At 27.7% G+C, this 24,625-nt stretch overlaps 1 protein-coding gene across 1 annotated transcript; it reads right to left on the reverse strand.

Annotated features, from left to right (window-relative positions):
* Positions 1–527: 527 nt before the first annotated feature.
* LOC145832506 (uncharacterized) lies at positions 528–23,965 on the reverse strand. The gene is made up of 26 exons (XM_082939823.1): positions 23,829–23,965; positions 21,569–21,653; positions 20,747–20,918; positions 19,882–19,985; positions 19,421–19,609; positions 16,571–16,729; positions 13,962–14,127; positions 12,798–12,999; positions 12,248–12,431; positions 11,662–11,769; positions 11,276–11,394; positions 10,975–11,091; positions 10,408–10,581; positions 9,754–9,894; positions 9,190–9,319; positions 8,639–8,749; positions 5,874–5,966; positions 4,932–5,103; positions 4,510–4,661; positions 3,916–4,041; positions 3,531–3,731; positions 3,058–3,177; positions 2,571–2,648; positions 2,003–2,109; positions 1,032–1,173; positions 528–698 (listed from the first exon to the last, which is right to left on the reverse strand). Exons 1-26 carry the CDS (start codon positions 23,963–23,965, stop codon positions 528–530), a joined length of 3,660 nt encoding a protein of 1,219 aa, XP_082795949.1.
* Positions 23,966–24,625: the final 660 nt, after the last annotated feature.

Consider the following 24,625-nt stretch of genomic DNA (forward strand, 5'->3'; position numbering starts at 1 on the left):
TAATAAGTTCAGAAAAGAAAAGCTAAATTAAATATAGTCAAATTACTTCTATTAATAAAATGTAAGTAATAAGTTCCAACAACTTTAAAGAATAAAAATTTTGTAAAAGTAGTCTGTTAAGCAGATTAGTATAATAAATTTTTCTCACTTGCAAAATGTTTTGTGCACTTTTTCGGAATTTTTTATTAAGTAGTATAGATTTTTATTTTAAATAATAATTTAAACGAAAAAGTGTTAAAAGGATTTTTTCATCAGCGCAATTAACTCTTTAAATTTTTTTTTGTAATGAGAATAGTTCTAATACAATGGAGACACATTACTAAGCCTAATGATATCGAAAGAACGAGTTTAAACAAAAGAGTTGATATGAGACACTTTAATAAGAGGAAAATAGTTTGAAAAAGAGAGAGATTCTCTTAAATAGATCCACTCTTGTCTAAGTCATCATTATGTTTTTAATTTTTAGAGAGACAACTAATTCGAGAGAAGTAAAACGAAAGAACCAAAAAAAAAAAGGTTCTCTCGTACTAATCGTCGTTGTGCTTGTCCCACTCTTCAACTTTCAAATGCTTGGCTATCGCGTTCTGACAACTCATAATGTTCTTGTTCATTTCCCGCATCTTCTGCATCAGGTTCTTCACTTCCTTCACCTTTCTCTCCACGTCACTGATCCGAGACTCCACGTTCTCAAGCTCCGACTGTTCGAGTGAGATGGAAAATGAATGGTAAAAAGGTTATATGGTTTACTTTGAAATAGCATGCAATGTTTATATGATACACGTATTGCAACTGTAGAAGGGTGGGGGTTGAAAAAATATTTAAAACTTTAAGCACTTTTTGTCACTAAACATTTACTAGTTCCAATTATAAAAGTCGTAGAAAATTATTTCATCAACTAGTTTTTAGTAAACTAGAAATATATTTCAAAAGTTTAATGCGTGAAAAGTATATAAAGTAGTACCTATAACAGTAAAAACTATTGACATATTTTCTTTTATAAATGAAATTAGAAATTAAAAAACATTATTTACCTTTTCGTTAGAGAAGGCATCAGCTAATGTGTCTCTGTCCAGGTATTCTTCTTCCTTGTAATACCTGATTATCCCGTTCGCTTTCTTGTACTGATTCGGCTTCAGAGACCTGTATCTCCTTAAAAGTCTTCTTCTCAGCCATCTGCGGTTAAATTTAGTTGTTAAGATGATTTTGTAAACTTAAGAAGTAATTGTTAAAGTTCTAAATAACCTAAATTAAGGATTATAAGTAGTTTTCTAAACATATCGTATGTCTTAAAGTAAGTTTATTTTTAGTAAATACTTGACATTTTACTAAAAACCCTAAAAGCGCACACTTTTAAATGCATGAATTTTATAGCCATAGACGTCACACTTTTAAAAACTTATTGTTATAAAAACAAAATTAACTTAAGAAAACTTAAAAAAAATTTCTGCATTTATTTCAGACTATCTATCACAATGTTTATAAGCACAACCAGTGTATATTGCTTTGCAAGAAAAGTTGTGACAATCAAATGTGTCAGTTTAAAGGAAAATTTAGGTTTTCAACCTGAGAAGAATGCTCAGAAAAGTTTATGAAAACTTTTTTATTTTTATATAGGTTGCTGTTATTAAGTTTAAAAACGTCTGTGGCAAAACATAAATTTGTTACCCGCATCGGTTAAAGCTAAACTTTTTAAAACTACCTGGGAAGAATGTATTGTTTTAGAAAAGTTTATGAAAACTTGTCTGATTTTATCAAGGTTGGTGTTATAAAGTTTAAAAACATCTTTTGTGAAACATAAATTCGGTTCGAACCAAATTTTTCATAACTACCTAGGAAGAATAAGTGGTCTTAGAAAAGTTTACAAAAACTTGTCTATTTTTATCGGGGTTGTTGTTATAAAGTTTTTCAAGCATTAATTTGTTACCCGCATTGGTTCGAACTAAACTTTTATAACTATAAACACTATAAACATAAATTTGTCACCGGTTCGAACTTTTCATACCTGGGAAGGATGTACTCCACGTCGAGCATGAGCTGCACCTGCATGGCCAGTGACGTCAGCTCGGCGTTGTTCTGCACTTCCTTGATGTCGTCTACTGCTAACCCGACCTGGTTTGATAAGTGTTTTAAAACAGTATGCAGGAGCAATTTGTTCAAAAATGCTTATGATGTTAGTAAGTGTAGAATTTATAAGTGATTCAAAATAGTGCGTAAGAGCAATTTGATTGAAAAATACTTATGAATTTATTATTTCAAAAATTTAATTTACAAACTAATTTTCGGTCAAAGACCTCGTCAGTGCTTAACATATACTCTCATATATTGAATAAGATTTATTTAAGCACTGACGAGGTCTTTAACGGATACTTAGTTTGTAATATAAATTTTTGAAAGAACAAATTCATTATTTCTCCTCTAGCAGTTGAGATCTCTCTATTTGTTTTCTTAAAATTAAAACGCATACTAAAAATGCTTATGACGTTAGCAATAATGATATTTCTTAAGAACAAGTTTTAAACTATGATAAAAAATTTTACTCTTAAAGCTGACTTGACAAAATACAAACGAACCAGCAAGTTCATGATGATTATGCTCATGACGATCACAAACACGACGAATATCAAGTACGTCACCGCGTCGTAAGTAACCTGTTTGAAATGTTCTCAGTAGTATAGAAAAAACTAAAACATTTGTTGTAAATTTATTCGTAACAGAACAAAATGAACTTGTGATTTAATGAGCTAAAAATTTTATGGAAGTAAAACGGTAAAGTAGAATAAGTTAAAATCAAAATACAATGTTAATATTAAATTTTCACTATATTTCTACATAACAATAATTTTGTAGAACATTTAAAAACAATTATGGTAGTATATATAAGTATTTACGTTTTTGAAAAATTGATATAAACAGATCAAAAAGTTAAGTCTAAAAACATCGGATCTAATATCACTAGATTAGTTAACAATAGATTATTTCTGAGCGTTTCACAAAAGAATTTTCTGATGTTAATAAAACACAAATTTGTTGTGTTCTACAAAAATAAATATCAAATACCTGTTCGGTTTCCACGCTAGTTGGTGATCTTTCGGTTATGAATATTGAATCGTACTCGAACTCACCGATCATCATGATGAACGTTTTTATCAACGCCAACCACCATAACGAGAACGTTGGCTGGTAATGTTTGTAAACATGGTAAACGCTTATTGGTATGAAGAGAAAAAGCAGGATAAAAAAAAGACATTGACACATAAAAATTAATATAGATAAAAGAATGTTATTCTTTTTTTAAACTTAATATGTTTTTAATAGCATTCAGAAAAGTAATGCTTGAACTTAAAAGTTTCACAGAACTTTGGTTGATCGTTTATTAACAACTTTTTTTGAAGCATAAAATAAAATTTGGTTTTTATAAATAAGTTCAATTTTAATGAAACAATAAATTTTGCGTTAAACAACAAATTTAAAAGTTACGTGTTTTACAGAATTGAAAAAATAGCAAAACATTTAAACACAAAAAACTCCACCTGATTTTGCAGAAGAACGTGAAAAGTGAACCCGAAGCCGAATATGAAGAAGAAGAAGACGAGGGCGAACTTGGTGAACGACTTCAGCACGTCGTAGAACATCACCACGTACAAGCCGAACCTCGGCAGGTTCTGTATGTTGAGCAGCAATGCGAACCACGACAGCAGTATTGCGATCGCACCCACCTGCCACTGCCAGTCCTGTAAGGGTTTTTTGCTTCATTATTATATATATTTTTTTCTATTTTTTTTTATTTTGATTGCTTGTTTTCTTAAAATTAATTCAATTCGATTTTTTTTTCAAAGCTAAAATATACTTTTGAAGAGTTTAATTGTCTGTTAGATTTTATAACTTTTTTACTGTATTGAACAAACTTTAACTAACCTCTCTAGCCCCGTAGCTGTTACCGACATCGATTACAGTGAGAATGGAACAAATATAAAACGGAAACTCAATTAAGTTGATCACCGATCTAAAGTAGACGAAACCGGATGATAGTATTTGATAAACCTGTAAATATAGAGTGGTGTTATCCTTAATCAAAAAATCTTTGTTATTAAAAAAACTTAATTGAATCGTCAAAAATGTACAAATAATATTGGTACTGCTTAAAAAATATTTAAATCTCGAAACAAATCTCATACTAAGTTGTGATCAAGCTGAAATCTTTAAAAGTTCAAGTTTAGAGATATTAATACAACAAGTTACTTTTTTTTTTAATTCAAAGTTTTCTAAAACAATATATCGTACCTCTTCCGACAGTTGTATAAAGGCTAAAGACATTTTAAAAACTATTTTCAAAAAGCACAATTAAAAACCAAACCTCTTTAAGCAACCCAATAGCAGATGCGATCTATGTCAATAACCAAACATTTTGTAGTATTTTACATACTTTTAAGTACAGATTTGGATAATAAAAAAATTAAAAAAAAGTTTATAAGTCATATTCCAGCTAGTCAAAAACCATAAAATTCAAACCTCTTTCAGCAGCCCTATGGCAGATGCGATGATGACAACGACCTGCCCTGGTGTCTGAAAATTGTACCAAGTTCTAGGGCAGGTGGTTCCCCATCTGCTCTGATAATTGGTAGTCACAATAGTGCATCCTTGTGACTGAGATGATGCTCTGTCTGTTTAAAAGTAAAAATAAACTTTGTAAACAATGATACTAGATACTTGAATAGAGTCTGTACTTTTTCATTTAGTGTGAAAACTAGAAATATACTTTTTTTTGTTGTTTTATAAAACTTACTCTATTTCTAGGTTTAATAAAAGCTATTATCTTTTAAATAAGTCAATGAACTCATTGACAATGTTTAAAAGTACAAACATCTTGGAACTAATAAAAATTAAGGTTTAGTATATATTTTTTGTATCATACATATTTAGATCCAACTAACCGACACCATAGGCGGGTGGGGATGTGAGCATGTAAGCGTTGATGAACACCAAGCAAGTTATCAGCTGTATGAGGTTCGCGTAGTAGAAATACCTCCCGTACAGTTTCCACTTCAAATTCAGCAGGGACACTGCCAGTGGGTGGCGCAACAAACTTGTTCGTTTCGATTTAACCTAGTAAATTGTTTGAGAAGTATAAACTATACTCATGAATTTTAAAAAAGTGTTGAAAACTTTGATGGTTTTTGTTTCGATATGATCCATATTAAAAAGTTTTAATTACAACTTGATTTTTGTCTAACAAAAAATGCATATACAATACAGTAAATATTGTCATATCAGATCTTTAAAAGATTACTAAATAAAAAAAGAAACTTTCAAACTATAAGTATTTTACAAACATTTTAATTAGAGTATGATAAAAAGACTATTTTTACACTATAGTTTACATAATGGAAAAAGTGTGTTCTTCAAAGCATAAGTTGAATGAAAGCACTAAAGTGAGGCAACTTACATTTTACTACTTTATTTAACCTAAATGACACTTTAAAAAAGATAAGAACTTACGGTAAAATGTTTATTAACGAAATTCATTTTAATAAACTAACCATGACATTAAGTGAGTGATTGTCGTGTAATGTTAAAGGTTGAAGAAAATAAGGTAAAACTAATAAAGTTTTTAATAAACCAAACATAACATAAAAGTGTTGATTGTTGTGTAATACTGGTGGTTCATGAAAATAAGAAAGAATTAATAAAATATTTAATATAAATAACCATAACATTAAGTGGGTGATTTTCGTTCAATATTGATAGTTCATGAGAATAAGGAAGACTTAATAAAGTATTTAATAAATCAACCATAACATTGAGTGGGTGATTGTCGTGTAAAACTGAAGGTTCATGTGAATATGGAAGAATTAATAAAATATTTATAAACCAACCATAACATTAAGTGGGTGGTTGTCGTGTAAAACTGAAGGTTCATGCGAATATGGAAGAGCTCCTCTTTCTAATTTGCCGAAATCATCGTATACCTGTTTGTATATAAGCATATAGTTTTTGGTGTAAAATTTGTTACAGTTTGTTTGTCAAATAAAAAGTAAAAGTATTAATTTAATATGTATGCATCAGAGAATAATAATAATACTTAATTGTAAAAGCAAAACATTAAATGAATTTTTTCATGCATCTTTTAAGTTTTTATGGTAGTATAAGTGATAAAATAAACTCAATCTAAAATAAGATTAAGACATTAAAGTGTTTTGACAATGGATGTAGTCTACTGTAAGTTTAAAAAAGCATTCTTGAGTTTTTGTTTTTCGTTTTAATATAAAGATAGATTTTAGTTTTTGAATCGTGTAGTAGTTGAGATTGTGAGCAATCAAAAGTAAAAAATAAGTCCAATTATATTCAGTTTCTATATGTAGATTTTACCTTATTATAGAAACTAAGTAATAAGTTTATTTTGTGAGCAAAAATAAATTTTTTATAGTTAGAAAAAAAAATATTTATCAGTTCAAAAATGTAAATAAATGAATTATATCTTAGTTTTACATACACCTTTAAAATCATGTCAGTTTTGTTTAAGTTTTGTTAAGTAATAGCACCTATTACTACAAAGCATATTAAATACAAAAAGCACTTAATGATATTAGCAGTTACACCAAAATGTTGTTTAACAAGCAAAACGTGTATAAAACTCATAAAGTGACCGTTTTAATTGTTTACCTTATATTAATCTTTAAAAGTAACAATATGATGATATCAAATGAATTGTTTTTATCATGCTGAACATAGCAATTTGTTAGTACACCAAACATGCCCTTTTACCAAATTGGAAATGGACGATGTTGTAGACTGGATTCTTTCTCTCATCGCGTAAAGTTTTGACAACTGTTTGTTTGTCACGTGTGATAATTTTAAGTGTGTAAGATGTACGATAAACACATGATACACAACATTGTTACAAAAACTAGCATTTTTGAATAATAGTGAGTTAAAGTCAAACAATTAAGCAGAAAACTACCAAAACTTAAAATTTAATCAGTCGTTTTGAGAAAATGTATGAGTTTTTACATTATAACGTACTTAAACTAGCACACTTTAATACAGTTAAACTTTTACAGTATTTTTGTCTACCTGCATATAAAACTATAACAACTAGAAACTACGTTCCCTATTTACGGCATGTTTGAGATCAACATAGCCAGTTTCACCTTTATACGCTTAAAACTTACAGTTTGGCTGTCTGGAAGTAAGCGTGAATAAGTTTGTCGATTTCGATTTCCTATGAACTTTTAGTTTGCTTTATTTATAGTTGACTTTAGGCAGTTTAAATATAACTTTATTTCAGATACTGTATCTTGTGTAAGGTAAAACAAAATTTTAAAAGCTTTGAGCATACTAAATTTATAAAATAAAACTGTAAATCAAGTGATATATATAAAACAGTTGAAAATAAAAAAATACATATAAACAGTTATTTGATTAAGTAAGCAGTAAAGAAAACGTTTGTGCCATATGTAAAATCTTTCAAACAGGAATATAACTGCTCAATGTTTACATGAAAGTATGCATTTAATTTATTAGTTGTATAAAAAATGAAATGTTTAACAAAATAAACTCGCCATTGATTGACAACAAGTTTCAAAACAACATATAAGGTTTTATTTTTTATAAAATCACAAAATAAAAACGTGCCTCATGTTAAAATTCAAGTGTAAAAAGCTGAAAACTTAATAGTAAAACAACAGTATAAAGCTTATGAAGGATAAACTATAAAAACAAACGTTTTTGTGAAAAAATTGTTACGTTACCTAAAAAATTTTGAATTACTTTTACTAGAATATTATTTTTTAACAGTTTGTTCTAAAAACCGCAAACAAATTAAATTTCAATACGAAAAGCTCAAACAGCTTATTTTTCGATGACTAACAGTTTTTTGTATAAGCGATTGAATTGGAGCTAATTAAGCAAATATTTGAACTGTGTATTATATACTATGGAGAAAATATTTATGTAGTGCAACCTATTTAGCGATTACAACGATTAGCTGCGACTTTTGTGTTATGAATTCATGGGCGCTCTTTTGTTATTTTGTTTGTTATTAAACATAAGCTCAGGTTTACAATAAAACGCATTTAAAAGTTGTTTTGAAAATAGGCAAATAACAGGAAAAATTAAATCACTCAAATGAATTTATCGAAGTCACAAACAATACAAAGTATTTACCTTTACTTTTTAATCATAGTTTATAATTCGTAGTACTAGTTTTCAAAGTTGTTTTCAGCAAAAGTGTTTAAATAAATCTTTTTAACAAATACGTAAGATTCAAATTTTACTGTGATTGTTTAAAATATTTTTCATGAAAAAGTTTAAAAACAATACTGCTTTATAAAAAAAAAGATATTTATATAAAGTACGTAATATAAGTTCATTTGCTTTTTCTGCATCTTTTTTACTTAGTATAATGATAAAATTGTTCTTATACAAAGGTTTCTGAGAAAGGTAAAAAATATTCAAAATATAACTTTTAATGTTGTTTTTCTAATCGGAAAATTGCAATAAAACTCAGTTATAAAGTATTAAAGTAAAATAAATATCAACCTATTAAACTAGTTCAACCTTTTAAAGCTTTAGATAGTAATTTATATTGAAAGTTTCAAAAACTTTTTTTCAACTTCATAAAACTATTTATTTTACCAACCTTGTCGGGGTGTTCGCTCATCTGGAACGAGGCTTCGGAGAAAGTGTCTTCAATTTCGCACCAATAAGTTGAAGAATATTCGTCATCCAAAAACTCGTAATCAAACGTCACCTGTTCAACATTTTTGGTTTAATTATTGTTACTAATTGTATCTTTTTTTATCACATATGGTAGTAGCAAGTGCTCGAATACTCATTATCTAAAAGTTCGTAATCGAGTTTCACCTGGTAAATAGTTGTATTTTTTTTTCTGCCCTATTAATATATTTAAAATTCAGTAGAAAGAAGATATTTTATTAATAATCAAAGCAGTTTTTAAAGTTTTTATGTAAACCTCTGTTTTAATACTTCATACAAACTAAACTAGCGGGCCAGAAAAAAAAAGACAATTTTTGGTCAAAAAGTTGTAATTGTTCAAATCAGCATTTATTCTCACTGTGCATTGAAGACTTAAACAATCTGTATTCTTAACTCAAATGATTTCCACTATACATGCAAAACGAACAACATAATATAATAGTTATTATTATACACTAAAAAAATAACTCTCACCTCATATCTGGGGTCTTCGGGGTTTTTCCCATTGGTGCTCATGCATTTCACGAAAACTTCCTCCGCCACGTGGGGCATCTTTTTTATCAACTTTCTCATCGGAGTTTTCAGTGCTACGTCTGTTATATATCTTATTTTTAATTTAATATGACTAACTTGTAACTTTCCTGTTCTAAAGTTGAGTTTAATTTAATCATGTATAGGTGAGTGTTTAACTTAATGCTTTTTTAAAAGTTAATAGTCAATATAAGCTGTTTTTAACTGAGTATTTGATAAAAACTATTATACAAATATCAATTATTAGTGTTGTTTAAGTAAGGATCTCCATCTATAAAAAAATCTGACTGGTGTTAGAATGTCGAATTAAAATACACTTATAAAAACAATAACTACACAGTTAGATACTCTGTCACTTTTGATTTAGTATTTCACGCTACGATAACAGACATACTTTTACAAAAAAAAGGTATTACTGTAAATTTGTAGTAAAATAAATAAAGTATTGAAACATAAGGAAAATTAATAAAATATATTTACAAATATTCTCACACACCTGATCCGTACCCCTTATTTCTGTTCTTCATTGCATCCCTCCAATGTTCAGAGTTTATTATCACCCTGGCACAGTTGTCGTGACCGTTGTCGATTGCGAAGTCCAAAGCGTTCTTGCCGGTCTGAGATGTGTGGGACACGTCTGCTTTCCATCTGAAAATTGTGAGTTTTTACATTTTTAATAAAAACAAAGTTTATAGTATTGTTTTAATGTAAGACAACGAGTTCGCATCTATTGATACAAATTATTGTTTGATAAAATTACGAGATAAAATTCAACAGTTTTACGTTCATCATATGCGTCAGTTAATAAATTTTTACGAAGTTGTAGCTTTTTGTGTGTTGAAAAAACAAAACAAAAACCAAATCTTATGGTGCAGAGTGTCTTTTTATAGCAAACACTTTAGCTATTTATAACAAGCTCAAGGAGTATTTATGCATAACAAGCAAGCTAAAAAAATGTAAAAATCAAGCAATCAAAGTTAATATAAGATGGGTTGACAATTAAAATATACAAAAATAAAGTTTACTGTAAAAACAAAGCTTGAATATCATACAATTTCAATAAAAACAATTTTTTTTAAACAAAGAAAAACATATCAACTTAACTTAAATATTATTAGAGTGAATATAAAAAATTTCAACAAAAAATATAATCCAACAAACTTCAACAGCAGTTCAACGAGTTCCTCGTGTCCTTCCTGGGATGCCAGGTGCAGAGGGGTGATCCTCCTCTTGTCCTTGGGATCCACCGGAGCGTCTGCTTCCAACAACACCAGTGCGGAGTTCTTCATACCGGCGTACGCGCAACAATCAAGCGGTGTCCATTGTTTTGAATTTCTATGAAAAAATTATCAAGTAATACTATACATTTAATTGAAAAATTAGTTTGATGTAAAACGTTGAAATACAACAATGTTTACGGCTTATAATTTTTAAGAAAAGTTAAAAATGTTTTATAATAAAGTGTTTGTAAACTGCCCAAGGTACCATTGCACGTTTGTACCACTACAAAGAGTTTGCATATCTAAAAATTTTATAATTAAACCCTGCCACTCATTGTAACTTTTACGTGATATTGAGAAGCGAAACAAAAAAGTTACTAAGTGTTCTTAAAAACAACAACAAAAGTCCACAAACCTCGCCCTGATACTCACACGAGCTCCCTCACCAAATTGTGAACATATTTTATTTAAAATAATACAACATGACACAAATAAAACAACAACTAACCTCGCCCTGATACTTGCCCCCACCTTAACAAGTTCCCTCACCACGTTCGTCCTTCCTTTCAAAGAAGCCAAGTGAAGTGGCGTGTCTCCGTTTTCATCATCATCCATTACAATCTCCCTTATAATGTATAAGTAAAATAAATAATAATTTCTAAGTAATTGAATCATAACTAAAGTTAATCAAAATAAAGAAAAATAGTTTACTGAAAATGGGAGTAGCTCTTAAAATTACTTTAAACTTTTTAAATCAAACACATTGATGTGTTTGTTAATATTATTTAGTATTTTATGTTAGTAAAAACCTGCTTGTACTAGTAAGCAGTTGCACAACCCTCACATGGCCTCTGTCTGCTGCTAAATGCAAAGGTGTTTGCTCGTCTTCGTTCTTTTCTTCTATAGAACATTTCGCATCTATGAGGATCTGGAAAAATGTTGAAGTTCAAAGTATCTGTTTTGTTTTTATACAAGTTTGTGTGTTTTTAATTGTTCCTTACATGTTTAACTCTAACTTGTTCGTTTAAGCTTGGTTATTTAAATATAACAGCTAGATTAAATTAAGTCTTGATTTCTAGTTATTGAAAGTTATTTAAAGGCATTAATTTAAAACAGTTAACTATTATTGTTAGTTATAAAACAAAATTGTTATAAACTAGATTTCAAAGCTTTTAGTTTCAAAATTTGTTTTTACCTTAACAATTTGCAGGTGACCCTCGGAGGCAGCCACGTGTAACGGAGTGTTGTCATACCTGTCTGTTTTGTCAATCAGCTTTTTTGCTCGTCTGTTCTTCAGAAATATCTGTGGGTGCAAGACACTTATTACTGTTTCATATAAATTTTGAAAACTATTATACCACCTAAGTCATAGTACTTGAAATTACAATATTCATAGTTCTATGGTTAGCTTAAAATTTAATTTGATGGTTTTAACTATTTTACAAAGTTTTTTTAGAAAATTTACTAAATATTTAACTAAAATTCTTATAACTATTTAAATAATGTTTTTAAAGTTTCCCGATTTTCCTTGTACTTATGCATTTTTACAACAGTTATTAGCAATAAAACCATAAAAAATCCAGTATTTGCTTACTTTTGAAGCCAACATATCAGAAAGCTTCTAAAAAACAATCTAAGTTCTTTATACTTCAATAGTTGAGAACTTTTTATTAAAACATTTCATGTTTAAAGCATCTTAACTAAACAGATAAGTAAGAATGCTTAGTTACCACAAAGTATGGTTTAATTTAATACTGAAACTAATGTTAATCCACACCAACCTTCAACGCGTCCTGTCTGTTTTCTTCCGCGCACTGGTAAATGACGCTCTTGTCGTTCTTGTCCATAGCTGTCACGTTCGCCTTCAACCTCAGCAAGCACGTGATCGTTTCGGTGTGACCGTAGTTTGCCGCCATCAGTAATGGGGTGAAGTTCTCGAAGTCGTGAGATTCCACGTTGGCGCCTCTGTAAGGGTGATTTTAAAAATTAATTTACAATTTGCTCTAAAAACATAAAGTCTGTTAGTTTTTTTATTTTGATAAAGTGTGATACAGCAGCATCCTTAAAATGTACCTAGTTAAAGTTATTTTTTAAATTTCATAGCTGTATGTGATAAAAATAAAACTTTAATGAAAGTTCATTTAGCAGCCTTAAAAATAACATTATTCTGATTTTGGCAGTTTGAGAGTCTTTATTAAACATAAAAAATATACTTTTTAATGTTTAAAATTATTTTGATAAGCAGACTAAATGTTCATGCTGTATACGGCTTCTGAATCAAGTATTAAAGCATGTTTAAACTTAAATTAAAAAGTTTAAGTAAAAACAAACTTTTTAATGAGGAACTCAACTACGAGATGATGGTTGTGCTTGGCAGCTAGCAACAAAGGAGTGGCGAAATTTTCATCTTTCATGTCGATGTTCGCTCCCTTTTCGAGCAAGTGCTGAGCTATCTCGAGATGGCCGTTCCTCGCCGCCAAGTGTAGGGGCGTCTCCCTGTTGCTCATTCGAGCGTTGAGCGCTCCTATGTGTCCTGTTGAGTTTTGTTTACAAAACATGAAAACGCTACTCTAATAAGAAACAATAAATGTTTCTTATTTAAAGAATAATAATGTTAATAATAATAATAATAATAATAATAATAATAATAATAATAATAATAATAATAATAATAATAATAATAAGGTGTCCTGTTGAGTTTTGTTTACAACACGAGAATGCAACTCTTATAAGAAACAATAAACATATGTATTTATATAGAAAATATGATTCTGCTTCAGCACCTTAAGTACAACACGTTAAATTTGTCTAAATAGTTTTTGTTTTATACTATTTTAACTCAAGTAAAGTCAAAATATGATTATATACATGATTTTTCTACTTAATAAGTTTGTGAAATATAAGTTAAAGTAGTTGATAAAAGGTGCGATTTATAAAATTATATTGATGATTTATAAAAAGTCAAACGAGTAATGTATATCTAAAGTACATAAAGCTTTAAAGCGTATCTTATAGATGTATTAAGAATCTTTAAAAAAATCTGCATGTTGTGTTGATTATAGATCATTAATAATTAAAGTATGTCGCCAATCAAACCATACTTCAATACGTAGTTTGTTTAGATATTTGATAAATAACCTTTAAAAACATGACAATGAGACAAGTTGTAAAGTTGAAAAAATTGTTCATTAAAGTAAAAGCGTATTTAAAAAAACTCATTAGCTTAAAGTAGAACAATTTACGGTTTTAAATTAAGTTCGTATAAAAGGTATTAATAGTTTATTTTTACAGTTGCTAAATATAAAGTGAGTTTAATATTGGAACTAGCCGCTGTAACTTGGGACAATTAGTAATACATTAAGCACATAAGCTATAACAGTGAAAATGGTTGAATTATTTTATATCAAATAAATAGCTGCACAAAAAAAATTCTTTAGATCATACAGTTACTTGAAAAAAAAACAAACACTAGTTTATAATATTTAAACAAGTTACCGTAGTTCAGCGCGCAATCGACGATTTCTCTTGTGACGTCATAGTGACCGTTTCCGATGCACAAGTGCAGCGGAGTGGAACCGTCGTTGTCCGCTTCATTGAGCATTTCCACCAATCCCTGCTGACCCGACTGCTCCTTGATTGTCTTGAGGAGGAGTTGGACTATCTGGTTTGAAAGTTTTTATTTTAACTACTATTTATTTACATTTTAAGTTACTATACTGTTTTTTAATCCCTCCAGCCACAATTTTTTTCGATCGTTTGTAATGAAAACTATACTGTCTAGTTCAGGGTCTCCCAAACTTATTTTAACTTAAATACACATAAGATCTTTTTTTGCTCTTTATCGTCAACTCCAGAGTATATAATATAAGTTTTAATTTATGGCCTGATGGACCCTTATTGTCCTTTTACTACTTCCACCTCACTTCTTTGGTCCCTTTGCAGCTCAGGCCCCCTAAATTTTTGAAATGGCCCACTTTGGGAAACCCTGATATAGTTAAACTGAGACTGGTTAAATGTACGATATATATTTTTAAAGGTTAAAAGTAGTCTCAGCTTTTTTAGAGTGACAAAAAAGGCTTTTTATTTTATGCGTATAGTTTATGAACATATTAGAAAAAAAACTTTATTTTCATAAATAAAATACAATAAAGTTTTACATGATTTAATTATTGATATTAAGTTGACACTATGCTTAGCATGATAGTTTATTTGGTGTGTACTTTTACGAGAAACAGACAAAATGTATTCTATGATTAAAAGAGTGTGAATATATTTTAATTACTGCAATATTCTTAGTTTCAATTAGTTTAATAATGCTAACTTGGCACAAGATTAAGGTCAGCCTGTTTTATTCACACTTTGGTTATAAGTATTGATCTCAATGCCAACAATTTAAATTATTATTGACTATTAAAGCTGTTAATTAAAATGAAACCACTTTACTAGGCTATTGAAATTAGTTAATGTAGTTCTGTAACTTTGTAAATATTTATTTACAAAACTTGAATCGAAATTATAAATATGTAATAAAAATTAAGTTTTTTTTTGTGTTTATAAAAAAAGTCAGTTTAAATAAACAAGTAGTGATGTTTTATTTTTGAGTCTAATAAAAACCCAAACACGAAAGATACATAGTTTAGTTTTAATTCAAATAAAACCGAAAAATAAGAGTATAACGTTTAACCTAATGTCGGAACAGTATAATTACAATTATAAGTTTAATCACCGTTAATAAGCTAACAACGAAGTTTGAATGACGTTAAAATCCCAGTACTTAGTTTCAAATGTATCTTATTAGTATTAATAGTAGTTAATAGTAATTGTAGTATTAATAGTAATGGATGATTGTAAGTTTGTTTAGACTTTAGAACTATGACACCTTTTAAAAGTGGTAAACGCATGTATTTTGAAAGTTTTATGATATATTAAAAAAAAAAAATTAAAGTATACGTTAGTAAAAACATTGAAATTAAAACCTAATCTAAATAATGCGATATTAACAACTACATTGTCATAAAAAGTACGTTTAACGTAAACAAAACTTAGGCCGTTAATAAGTCTAAAAATAGCTTATTTGGTGTTAGTTTTCTATTTAAATGGTGTTTAATCTTTAACTTTCTTAACAAAATGCGTATGTAATTGTGTTAGAAATTATAAGGCGTTAGCTTAAACTAACAAATAACAATAAAAACAAAAATATTTTGTTTGTGCAGGGCTTTGAAAACATAGACTTATCTAACATACCAAAATATAAAAACGTAAGTGTAAAGGAAAATAAGTAAACAATTTTTCCTAAGTTCGTACTATTTTAAGCAGTCCTTAAGATATTTTCGTATGATTAAAACACAAAAATACTACCACCAAGTTAATTTTTGACAAACAAAGTGGTTTTAAATTGTAAAAGAGAAACGTTTTTCAAAGTTCAAAAAAAAAACTTGATGAGAATAAATTTATCAATGTTAATGGAAAAAAAAAAGATTGCAAAATAACTCGAGTTTAGCAAATTATATGTGTTATAACACCAACTACAAAAAAAGTTAAAACACCTTACAATCATCAAGACTTTACGACTTTTAAATTAAATATTTATAGGGAAAGCCCACATAAGCATATTTAAAATTAACTGTTTAACATTAATTTCTTAGTTTGACTTTAAAATTTACCATCGAACTATGACTGTTTAAAAATTATCTAAGTAAACAAGCTTCAAACATACTATTTTATTGCACCTAAGATTGTTTAAGAGTGATAAAAGAGCCACAAAATGGTTAAGAAATAAACATTAGAAAATTTATAGGTTTAATAAATATTTTTTAGTTACGGAAAAAATAATCTTAACTATGAAATTATTTAAGTGTGTAACTTAAGTTAAGATTTCACTATTGTTAGTTTTTTTTTAATTTACATCTTTAATAACACGTCTAAAAATTATGAAAAACCAATCATGATACTTACAATGTAAACTTATATACAATAAAAAACATTTAAGATTTAAAAACTCTTACAAATTATGTATTTCTGTCATAAAAGGTGTTATTCCTTAACAAAAAAAAAAGCTTTTTATGCGCAATACTAGCTAAAAACCAATCTAACAAAAAACAAACTTTCAAGTTTCCCTCAGCTGCTGCGAACTGCAGCGGTGTGCCATTGTCTTCGTCCTTACACCTTATATTGGCTTTGTGCTCCACCAACAAGTGGAATATGTCCACATTGCCGTAAACTGAGGACACGTGGAGTGGAGTCATCGACTGCTGGTCTGTTGCCTGGTATAATAATGAAATATTGACATATAGTTGATTATATAGAGCTTATTAGTTATCGGTAAAAAATTTAAATGGAAAGTTTCACTATTTGCATAATTAGTCTGACGACTATAATATACAATTACTATTGCTGGTCTGTAGCTTGTAAGACTATAGTAACCTAACACGTGTTTAGTTAAAAAAAACATTTACTTTAATTTTTTTGATGTTTGGTTTAGTTTTTTAAGAAATAAATAAATACTTAACTTATCAAATACTTGAAACTTTTATCTAAATCGTTTCTAAATTAATAAAATATCTTCTTTAATTATCAACTTATCAATTGCTAAACGTTAAAGTAGTAAACTTTTGTTTCTACGAAGTTTGTTTGTAATAAAATGCTAAACAGTTAAGTAATCACATAAAAACTACTGGTTTCAAAAACTGACTTCAGTAAATGAAATTGAAACTAGTTTTAAAACTACCAAATAAAGAAAAACTAGTGAGCTGTAATAAAATTTCACCATTGTAATTTTTAATTTGTTTACAAACTAATGTTACTTAAAAGATAACCTATTTAAAATCATTATGTTTTTTTTTTATCTGATATTCGTGTGTATGTTGCCAATGCAACATAAACATAACTTTGTTGAATGAAACAAGATAAAATATAAAATTAGCATATTTAAACTACCTTTTCATAGTTTTATTTATGTTATATTCTTTTAAAAAAATATTAAATTTTGCAAAACATTTTAGTAAACAACTATTTTACGTTGCTTAATTTAAAACAAAGCTTGGTACTTTAAATCTATTTATTTAAATTACTGTTTTGCTATCTAGCTGTAAGTTAAACTTGTTCTTATGAATTTAACATTTTTTGATTAAAATAAGTTCCTTTTATTTCTTCAATTATCAATTTTCATTGATTGGTCATAAATTCAAAGTAAAATAGTAACTTAAGATTGTTAAGAAACTGATAAAGTAGTAAAAGACAAAAACTCAATAATTATAAAATATTGTATATGTCTATTTTTGATATTGAAAAACAGCCTAAATAATACATTAGCAATAAGGATAAGGAGTTTGTGTTAGTATTGTTATATTTTTGTTTAAGGTCACCAACTGTTGTTTGAAACACTTAATAAAAAAAAATATCGTGATATCAAAATTTAAATAAGCAAGTTTTTTACAAAAAAAATATATATATAAAACTTAACGATTCATTAGTAGAAGCTTTTAATTATACTATTACTAGTTATATAAAAGCTGTTATTTTGAAACTCTACATTAAATTAAAATTTAACGTCAATGTTAAACTCAAATGTCGATAATAGGCTTTTAGATGAGAACTTTTGCAGACTCGAATATCAAAGAAGCATATTATGCGTATGCCCAATAAAATCGCTTAGTTATTATATAGAACTGAGCATACTGATAGCCTGCATAATGCATACAGAATAATGTATTATTGTAGGCGTAAGATACGAAGTGTGGATAAAGTAGTTTGTATAAACTTTCAAAAATAAAAGTTGGATTTTTTTAAGTTTCAATAACAAGTAAGTAATTTAAAAAATAAGTTAATTAACAAATCTGAACCTTGAAGTATACAGTTAAAAAAATATATTTTATGAGCAGTTTAAATAAGCATTAATATCTCTACAAATTAGTTGAAATTTTTTACAGTTTTAAAACTTGTTTTATAAAACTGAAATTAAATAAATACAACCTGACTCTAGCAAAAATAGAAATTAAATAACTGAAAATAGATAGTACTAAGTATTGTAGCTACACGCTTAATAATTATATCAGTTCACCGAAATATACGTAAGGTTATCCATGAGTTTTATATTTAATATTGAATGTATGCAAAACATAACAACTTGTAAGAAAAAAATGAAAACACATATTGGGTTGTTGAACAAATTTTTTTACACCTTCCTTACACATACACATTAGTACTAAACACACTAACACATTAGCATTTATACCAGAAATAGAAAACAAGAAAACCTAGACTTATTTTTATATCAACATGCTGTTTTGTCAACATACTCATAACTTTTTTTTGCAAAAAAAAACAAATAACAAGTTAAATTCAGAATACAGATTAAAAATAAAATACCACTTAAATGAAATGCTCACCTCAATATCAACACTTGGTTGCTTTTTATCAACACTTTAGCACACTCGTGATTTAATTCATACTACGAATGCATAAATGTAAGTCAGAATGTAGATTGAAAAAAAAAAATATGTAAAATATACCTTGTTTGATCAGTCTTTAGCGAGTTAAATTAAGAAAGAATTAAAATGGAATGAATTCAAAAAAATAAAAAAGGAAAATTACACCTCGTTCGGATAAGACATTAAAAGGTATTTTTGGTGAACGACTCGATAAACGAAAAGTTTCTCGTGCACCTGAGACCAAGTTATTTGAGCAATTTTTGTTTTGTCGTGCAATATCGATATTGGGTTGTTTTATGAGTACTTTAGCACACTTGTAAATATTTTTTTACAACAAAATTGAACACACATGCGTAAGTCAAAATATATGCTAAAATTAGACATTAAAATAAAAAAAATATACCTTTATATTGAATATTTGTTGCTTTGTTGAGAACTTTTGCGAACTCGTAATTAGATATACATTTCAATTAATATAATTGCTACAAATAACTATATAAAAATATCGTAAAAAAAAAAACAAACCTCAATATCAATATTGGGTTGCTTGATCAACACTTTAGCACACTCGTAATTTCCCCTCAACGCAGCGTGATGCAGTGGAGTCAACCCGTAGAAATCCTTCTCATTCACCAGTGCTCCCTTCTCTAGTAAAAGGTGGAGGCACTGAAGATTGAGGTCCTGAATACGAAGATCGTCATCGTCTTCTGCGTCCTAGAAAAAGTTAAAATTTAAGTTTACTAATCTTAAGATACAGACACCTGGCAAAATATAATTACTATATTAAGTTTACAAATTTCGGTTTCAGTAATAGCGAAAATAGTAAAAAAGCAAACTTAATCATTATACTTTGATTATTCATTAAAAAACTCATGGTATTTTTAGAAAAATAAGATTAAATAGAAGTTATTAGAAGTTAAATAGTTTTAGAATCAATTTCTACTGAATTGTACATAAATATTACTTAATAATTAAAATAAACAAACAGTTTCATCTTCAGTATCTTCTTCTTGTTTGAATTCTTTCTTCGGTTTGAATTTGGCTACCTGATGAAGTGCTGTGATCCCATCTTCTCCTCTTAAGTGAATTTCTGTATAACGTTAAATACAGCAATCAATTAAAAAAATAAGATATTTATACTTAATATCTATCATACATTTCATATTATCTATAGCACTCAAATAAAAAATGTTCTCGAATTTACAAAAATTAGTTAATCAATCACTGAATCGATATTTTTAAACCTGTTTCTAAATTTTGAAATTTTTACTAGTACGTTGTTACTTTAAGTTTTACAAGTTTTTCAGTATAAGTTTAATTACTAAGAAAGATTTCTGAATGTTTGTTGTCAAAAAGGTATCATTAGATTAAAAAGTTAGCATGATTATAAGAACCAAATTGCTTTATTAAGGCAGCTACGATAACAAAAAGTATGTTTAAATAATATGTTAATTTGTAACTAACTTACTTCTAATTATTTAACTAGCACGAGTACTTGATCGGTATAGTTACATTGATTATGTATTTAAATTTGATAGGTACAATAAAAAAGGATCACTAGTTTAAGTTCAAAACAACAATTTAAAATAGTCAACATGCTTTTTTATGACAAACCTAAATATAACAAACAAATTTTATCCGTCAAATAACTTAGCGATGTCTATGTGAAGAAATATCGTAACTATTGTATGCGTTAAGTCTTTTTTATTCTATAACACAGTAACTAAAAGTTTTAGTTCTTATACAGAACAACACCAACTTGCACCATACTCCACCAACTATTCTGGTATTTTCAACATAGTTTATTATAACAACAACTATTTTTTTTATCATTTATTTTAAACAACTTACTTGCGCCGTACTCCACCAGTATTTTAGCCGTTTCCACGTGGTGGTACCTGACAGCGTAGTGCAGTGGAGTGCTCCTGTCCTGATCCCGCTTGTTGACCAGCCTCGCCGCCTTGTACTTGCTCATCCTCGCCAACACCTTCTCTACCATCTTGTCCTCCCCGTCTTTTGATAACTGGTGAGAGATATAAGTTTTATTGAATTTAGATATATTTGCTTATTGTTCCAACTTTAGCTATATCGGATTGTAATGAGTGTTAAATTGTTTTTTATTCAGCATACGTTTGACTTTATAAACTTAAAAATGTTACAAAATAAAAATTCAATGTTTAAAATGAAATTTAATAAATAATTTATGTGCCATGGTTAAGGTCGTTTATACAATCAATTTTAAGACATTCGTTAATTAAAAAAAATATTTAGTTGTTATCTTAAAAACAGTATTTAAAAATAAAAACTTAAAATTTGTTTATCAAAGCTACACCTAAAACACTCTTATTACTTGTAATAGAAGCTAACTAAAGCTTAAACAGTTTACTTCGTGAACTAAATAACTAGTAACAACAATTAATATTTCATCATAAAAACTCAATACATGACTAAAAAAAACTTCAAATTAAATTAATTGTTAAGTTTTATTTTCAAAATTAAAAAGGTGCTAATAATTAAAAACTCAAACTTTAACGCTTTTTACTAATATATTTGCATTATTAAACTTCACCTATTATTTTTGTTGAAAACTTTTTGAACTACTGACAGTTTAACTAAAGTCATCTGTTATTAATATAACTTATATCATTAAAAACAAAAAAGTTTCCTACTTACCTCGTGTAAGTCGTAATCATTTCCATCAAAACTTTCCAATCTTTTTTCTTTCAGTTTCATGCTTTCAATGTGTGTTGATCCAATTCTGTTTAAAATAAAGTACTAACAGTTTAAAGAACAACAAAAACAAAAAAAATCTTAATTGACTGATAAAGTGTTACATAATTGGAATCTGCGGTATGGAAATTATAAACAAATTTCGCTAAACTTTATTTTACAATTATATTTAATTTCAATAACTATTCAGTTTAATATTTCTAAACTTGCTTCCGGTTTTCTGAACCTTACATTTGTATATAAGTTTACACAAACTTACATTAAGTAAGAAAAAATGTATATTTAGACACTAACGTGACTAAAACTTTTACTAAAAAGCTAAATAAAAGATTTCAAAAACTAAATCTTTCGAACTAACCTACAAAAATGAAAAAGCTCGACTGAATTTCAACAAAATATTTGTTTTCTAAACTTACTTTTAGAGAATAAACAGTGGCAAAATATTCTTTTATGGCTTATCATAAAAAAGGGAGTTAAATCTTTGAACTAATGCGTCTTTACAAAATATTCTTTTTTCAAAATTTTAGCTTTTTTTCTTTTTAGAAGTTGTGTTTTATCTCACACATCTTAATACTAATTCCAAAAATGACACATATTAAGCTAGAGTAAAATATAAAGAAAAATATTTTATTTAAATTGTATATATGCTGAGAAAGTTTATATCTTAAACAAACCACTACTTCAAATCTTGTAGTATTTCTTTCAAAAATCAATGGAAAATAAAGTATTTTACTATCAGAAACAAATTAATTAAGCTCGATTACTTTAAACAATTTCTTTAATTTTATTATTATTTTTTCTAATCATCAAAAAAAAAAAAACTTTCATATAGCCTTTACAGTTTGCAATCAAGTCTAACTTTACATACTTCTTTTAAACTCTATTATATCATGTACATTTAACCAGGAAAATTACTGCCAGGCACTTAAATGTTTCTTTTTTAATTTCTATCCTTTCACGTTTTTTTTTACTCTTTTAACATACTGCGGTAATTTTGACCTGCATGTTTTAATTAGATCAAGTCAGCGGTTGAAAAAAAGTTGAAAACTTTTGTTTTCATAAAAACATGTTTCCGCAAAGAAGTATTTATTTCAATAATTGTACGCTTGTTTTTTTACTTTTAGAAGTAGAAATATAAAAACAAACTAAGACAAAAACTTAGTAAAAAGATTTGAGTTACTATATTTTAAAAATACGTTTTTGAATATTATTGTACAACTTACTGTATGTGAGTATGACGTATAATAGTTTTTTTAAGTGAGAAATTTACGGAGTAGAGCAATTTCTAATTTTACCTTTCTCATTTGCATAATGTAATGAATAAAAAAAATCAAAAACCCTACAATTGCAGCTTTTTGAATACTTTTTAGTCACTTTTTTTTTTACTAATTGAAGTAGCGAGTAGTCGTAAAACCGATTTAGTAAATTAACAAGATGATACATTTATATTTTAAAAGGGAAAATAGTAGCAATTTAAGCATAAAACATATGTAGTTGAATCAAATTCAAGTTTATAATTAAAGCTAAGTCAACAGCAGTTCACGTTTTGAAATAAAGCCGTTTGGTATTTTGAGCAATTAAACATAAAAGCTACTAGAAGCACACTCCTTAAGAATTATCATAAATTTTCTTAGATGGTGTGCTTGCTTAAACTTGATTAAGAAATGTGTAGTCTTACTTTTTTTTTGAAAGTGACAAAGATAGTTGTTTTTTAAATTATAAAATACATGTTTAATTTCTCAACTTTTGTTTTTTATGACAACATAAACAAAAGCAAATAATATTTACAACAGTTTAAAATTTATTGTATGCAAAAAAATAAATCGAAAGTGGGTAAGCAAACAACAGTATATATTTAGCTGAAATGTGTTTTAAAGACAATGAGTTACCGTAAAATTATTGCCTATTACATAAACATATCTCTATACAACTATAGTTTTTAAAACTTGTCAGCATTTTATTTTGTTTTGAAAAACTTTCACGAGGTTTTATTTAAGAATGTTAAAAAGCTTTATCCAGAAAAATGCAACTAATAATAACACTAAAACTAAGATTTCAGTTCTACTATCAGTAGGTTAGTAAATTTATCATTATTATAACTTACAATTTTTCTTTGACTATAAATGGCACTGATTAAGATTTCGCGTATGATTAAAGGTTAGCTAAAATAAAACATTTTAAGTTTGTATTTTTAAACACTAACGGAAGTTTTCCTTCTACAACCCTTTCACTTTCAAAAATGCTGCTGCTGTTATCAGCAACGCGAGATTTCTTGTGTTTTTTGTGCTTGTGTTCGGCGGCTAATTTCTTCTGTCTCTTTTTTCGTTTCTTCCGGGCCATTTTCATGTCGGTCCATTTTGCGCAGTCGATTTGGTATTGGTAAACTGCAGAGGCCACATTGTTTTGCATAGTTTGTAGTGTTATGTTTAAAAATGATTTTTTTTTGTTACTGAAACAAAAATTTATCATAGACATTGAATCATTGTTCTTTCATAGTGTTTTTTAACTTAGAATATAAAAGTTAATAAATCTCAACCATCTCTATGCTTTTTAAGAAAAATAGTGTCAAAACGTTGTTTTTAAACTAAGATTTTAATAAAGCTTGCTTGTTCTATGTTTTTTAGTTTCTAAGAAAAACTTGAAAACATAAAAATTTACACATTTGTGTTTGCACAACTAAATCTAAAAAAAAACTAATAATGAATTATGCAAGTAATTTAAATTTAATTTAGTTAAATTTTCATATCAGAATATACTTAAAAGTTTTCATTTCTTTTCTAACAGTTCAAAAAAATTCTGTTTAAAAATATTAACAAAAAATAAAACAGCTTTAAAACTTTATTGTTAAAAAAAAAACCTAGATCTTAAAAAATATTTAGTTAGGTATTTTGAAAACAAAACTAAAAGTAATATTAAGCTTTATTTAGTATACATTTTATTTCGGATTTAGCGCTACAAAAAATACTGTGCTAAACTAAATTGTTAAATAAGTAATTTTTG

This window comes from Thalia democratica, chromosome 3 (genome assembly GCF_965202585.1).
Source record: "Thalia democratica chromosome 3, ktThaDemo2.hap1.1, whole genome shotgun sequence".
Lineage (NCBI taxonomy): Eukaryota > Metazoa > Chordata > Thaliacea > Salpida > Salpidae > Thalia > Thalia democratica.

Coding starts and splice junctions, on each gene's coding strand:
- LOC145832506 (XM_082939823.1), bottom strand. CDS start 23,965: ATGGCCCGGAAGAAACGAAAAAAGAGACAGAAGAAATTAGCCGCCGAA. Junction 8,750..9,189: donor CCGAAGACCCCAGATATGAG/GTGAGAGTTATT, acceptor AATGTTGAACAG/GTGACGTTTGATTACGAGTT. Junction 3,178..3,530: donor ACGTTCTTCTGCAAAATCAG/GTGGAGTTTTTT, acceptor AAACATTACCAG/CCAACGTTCTCGTTATGGTG.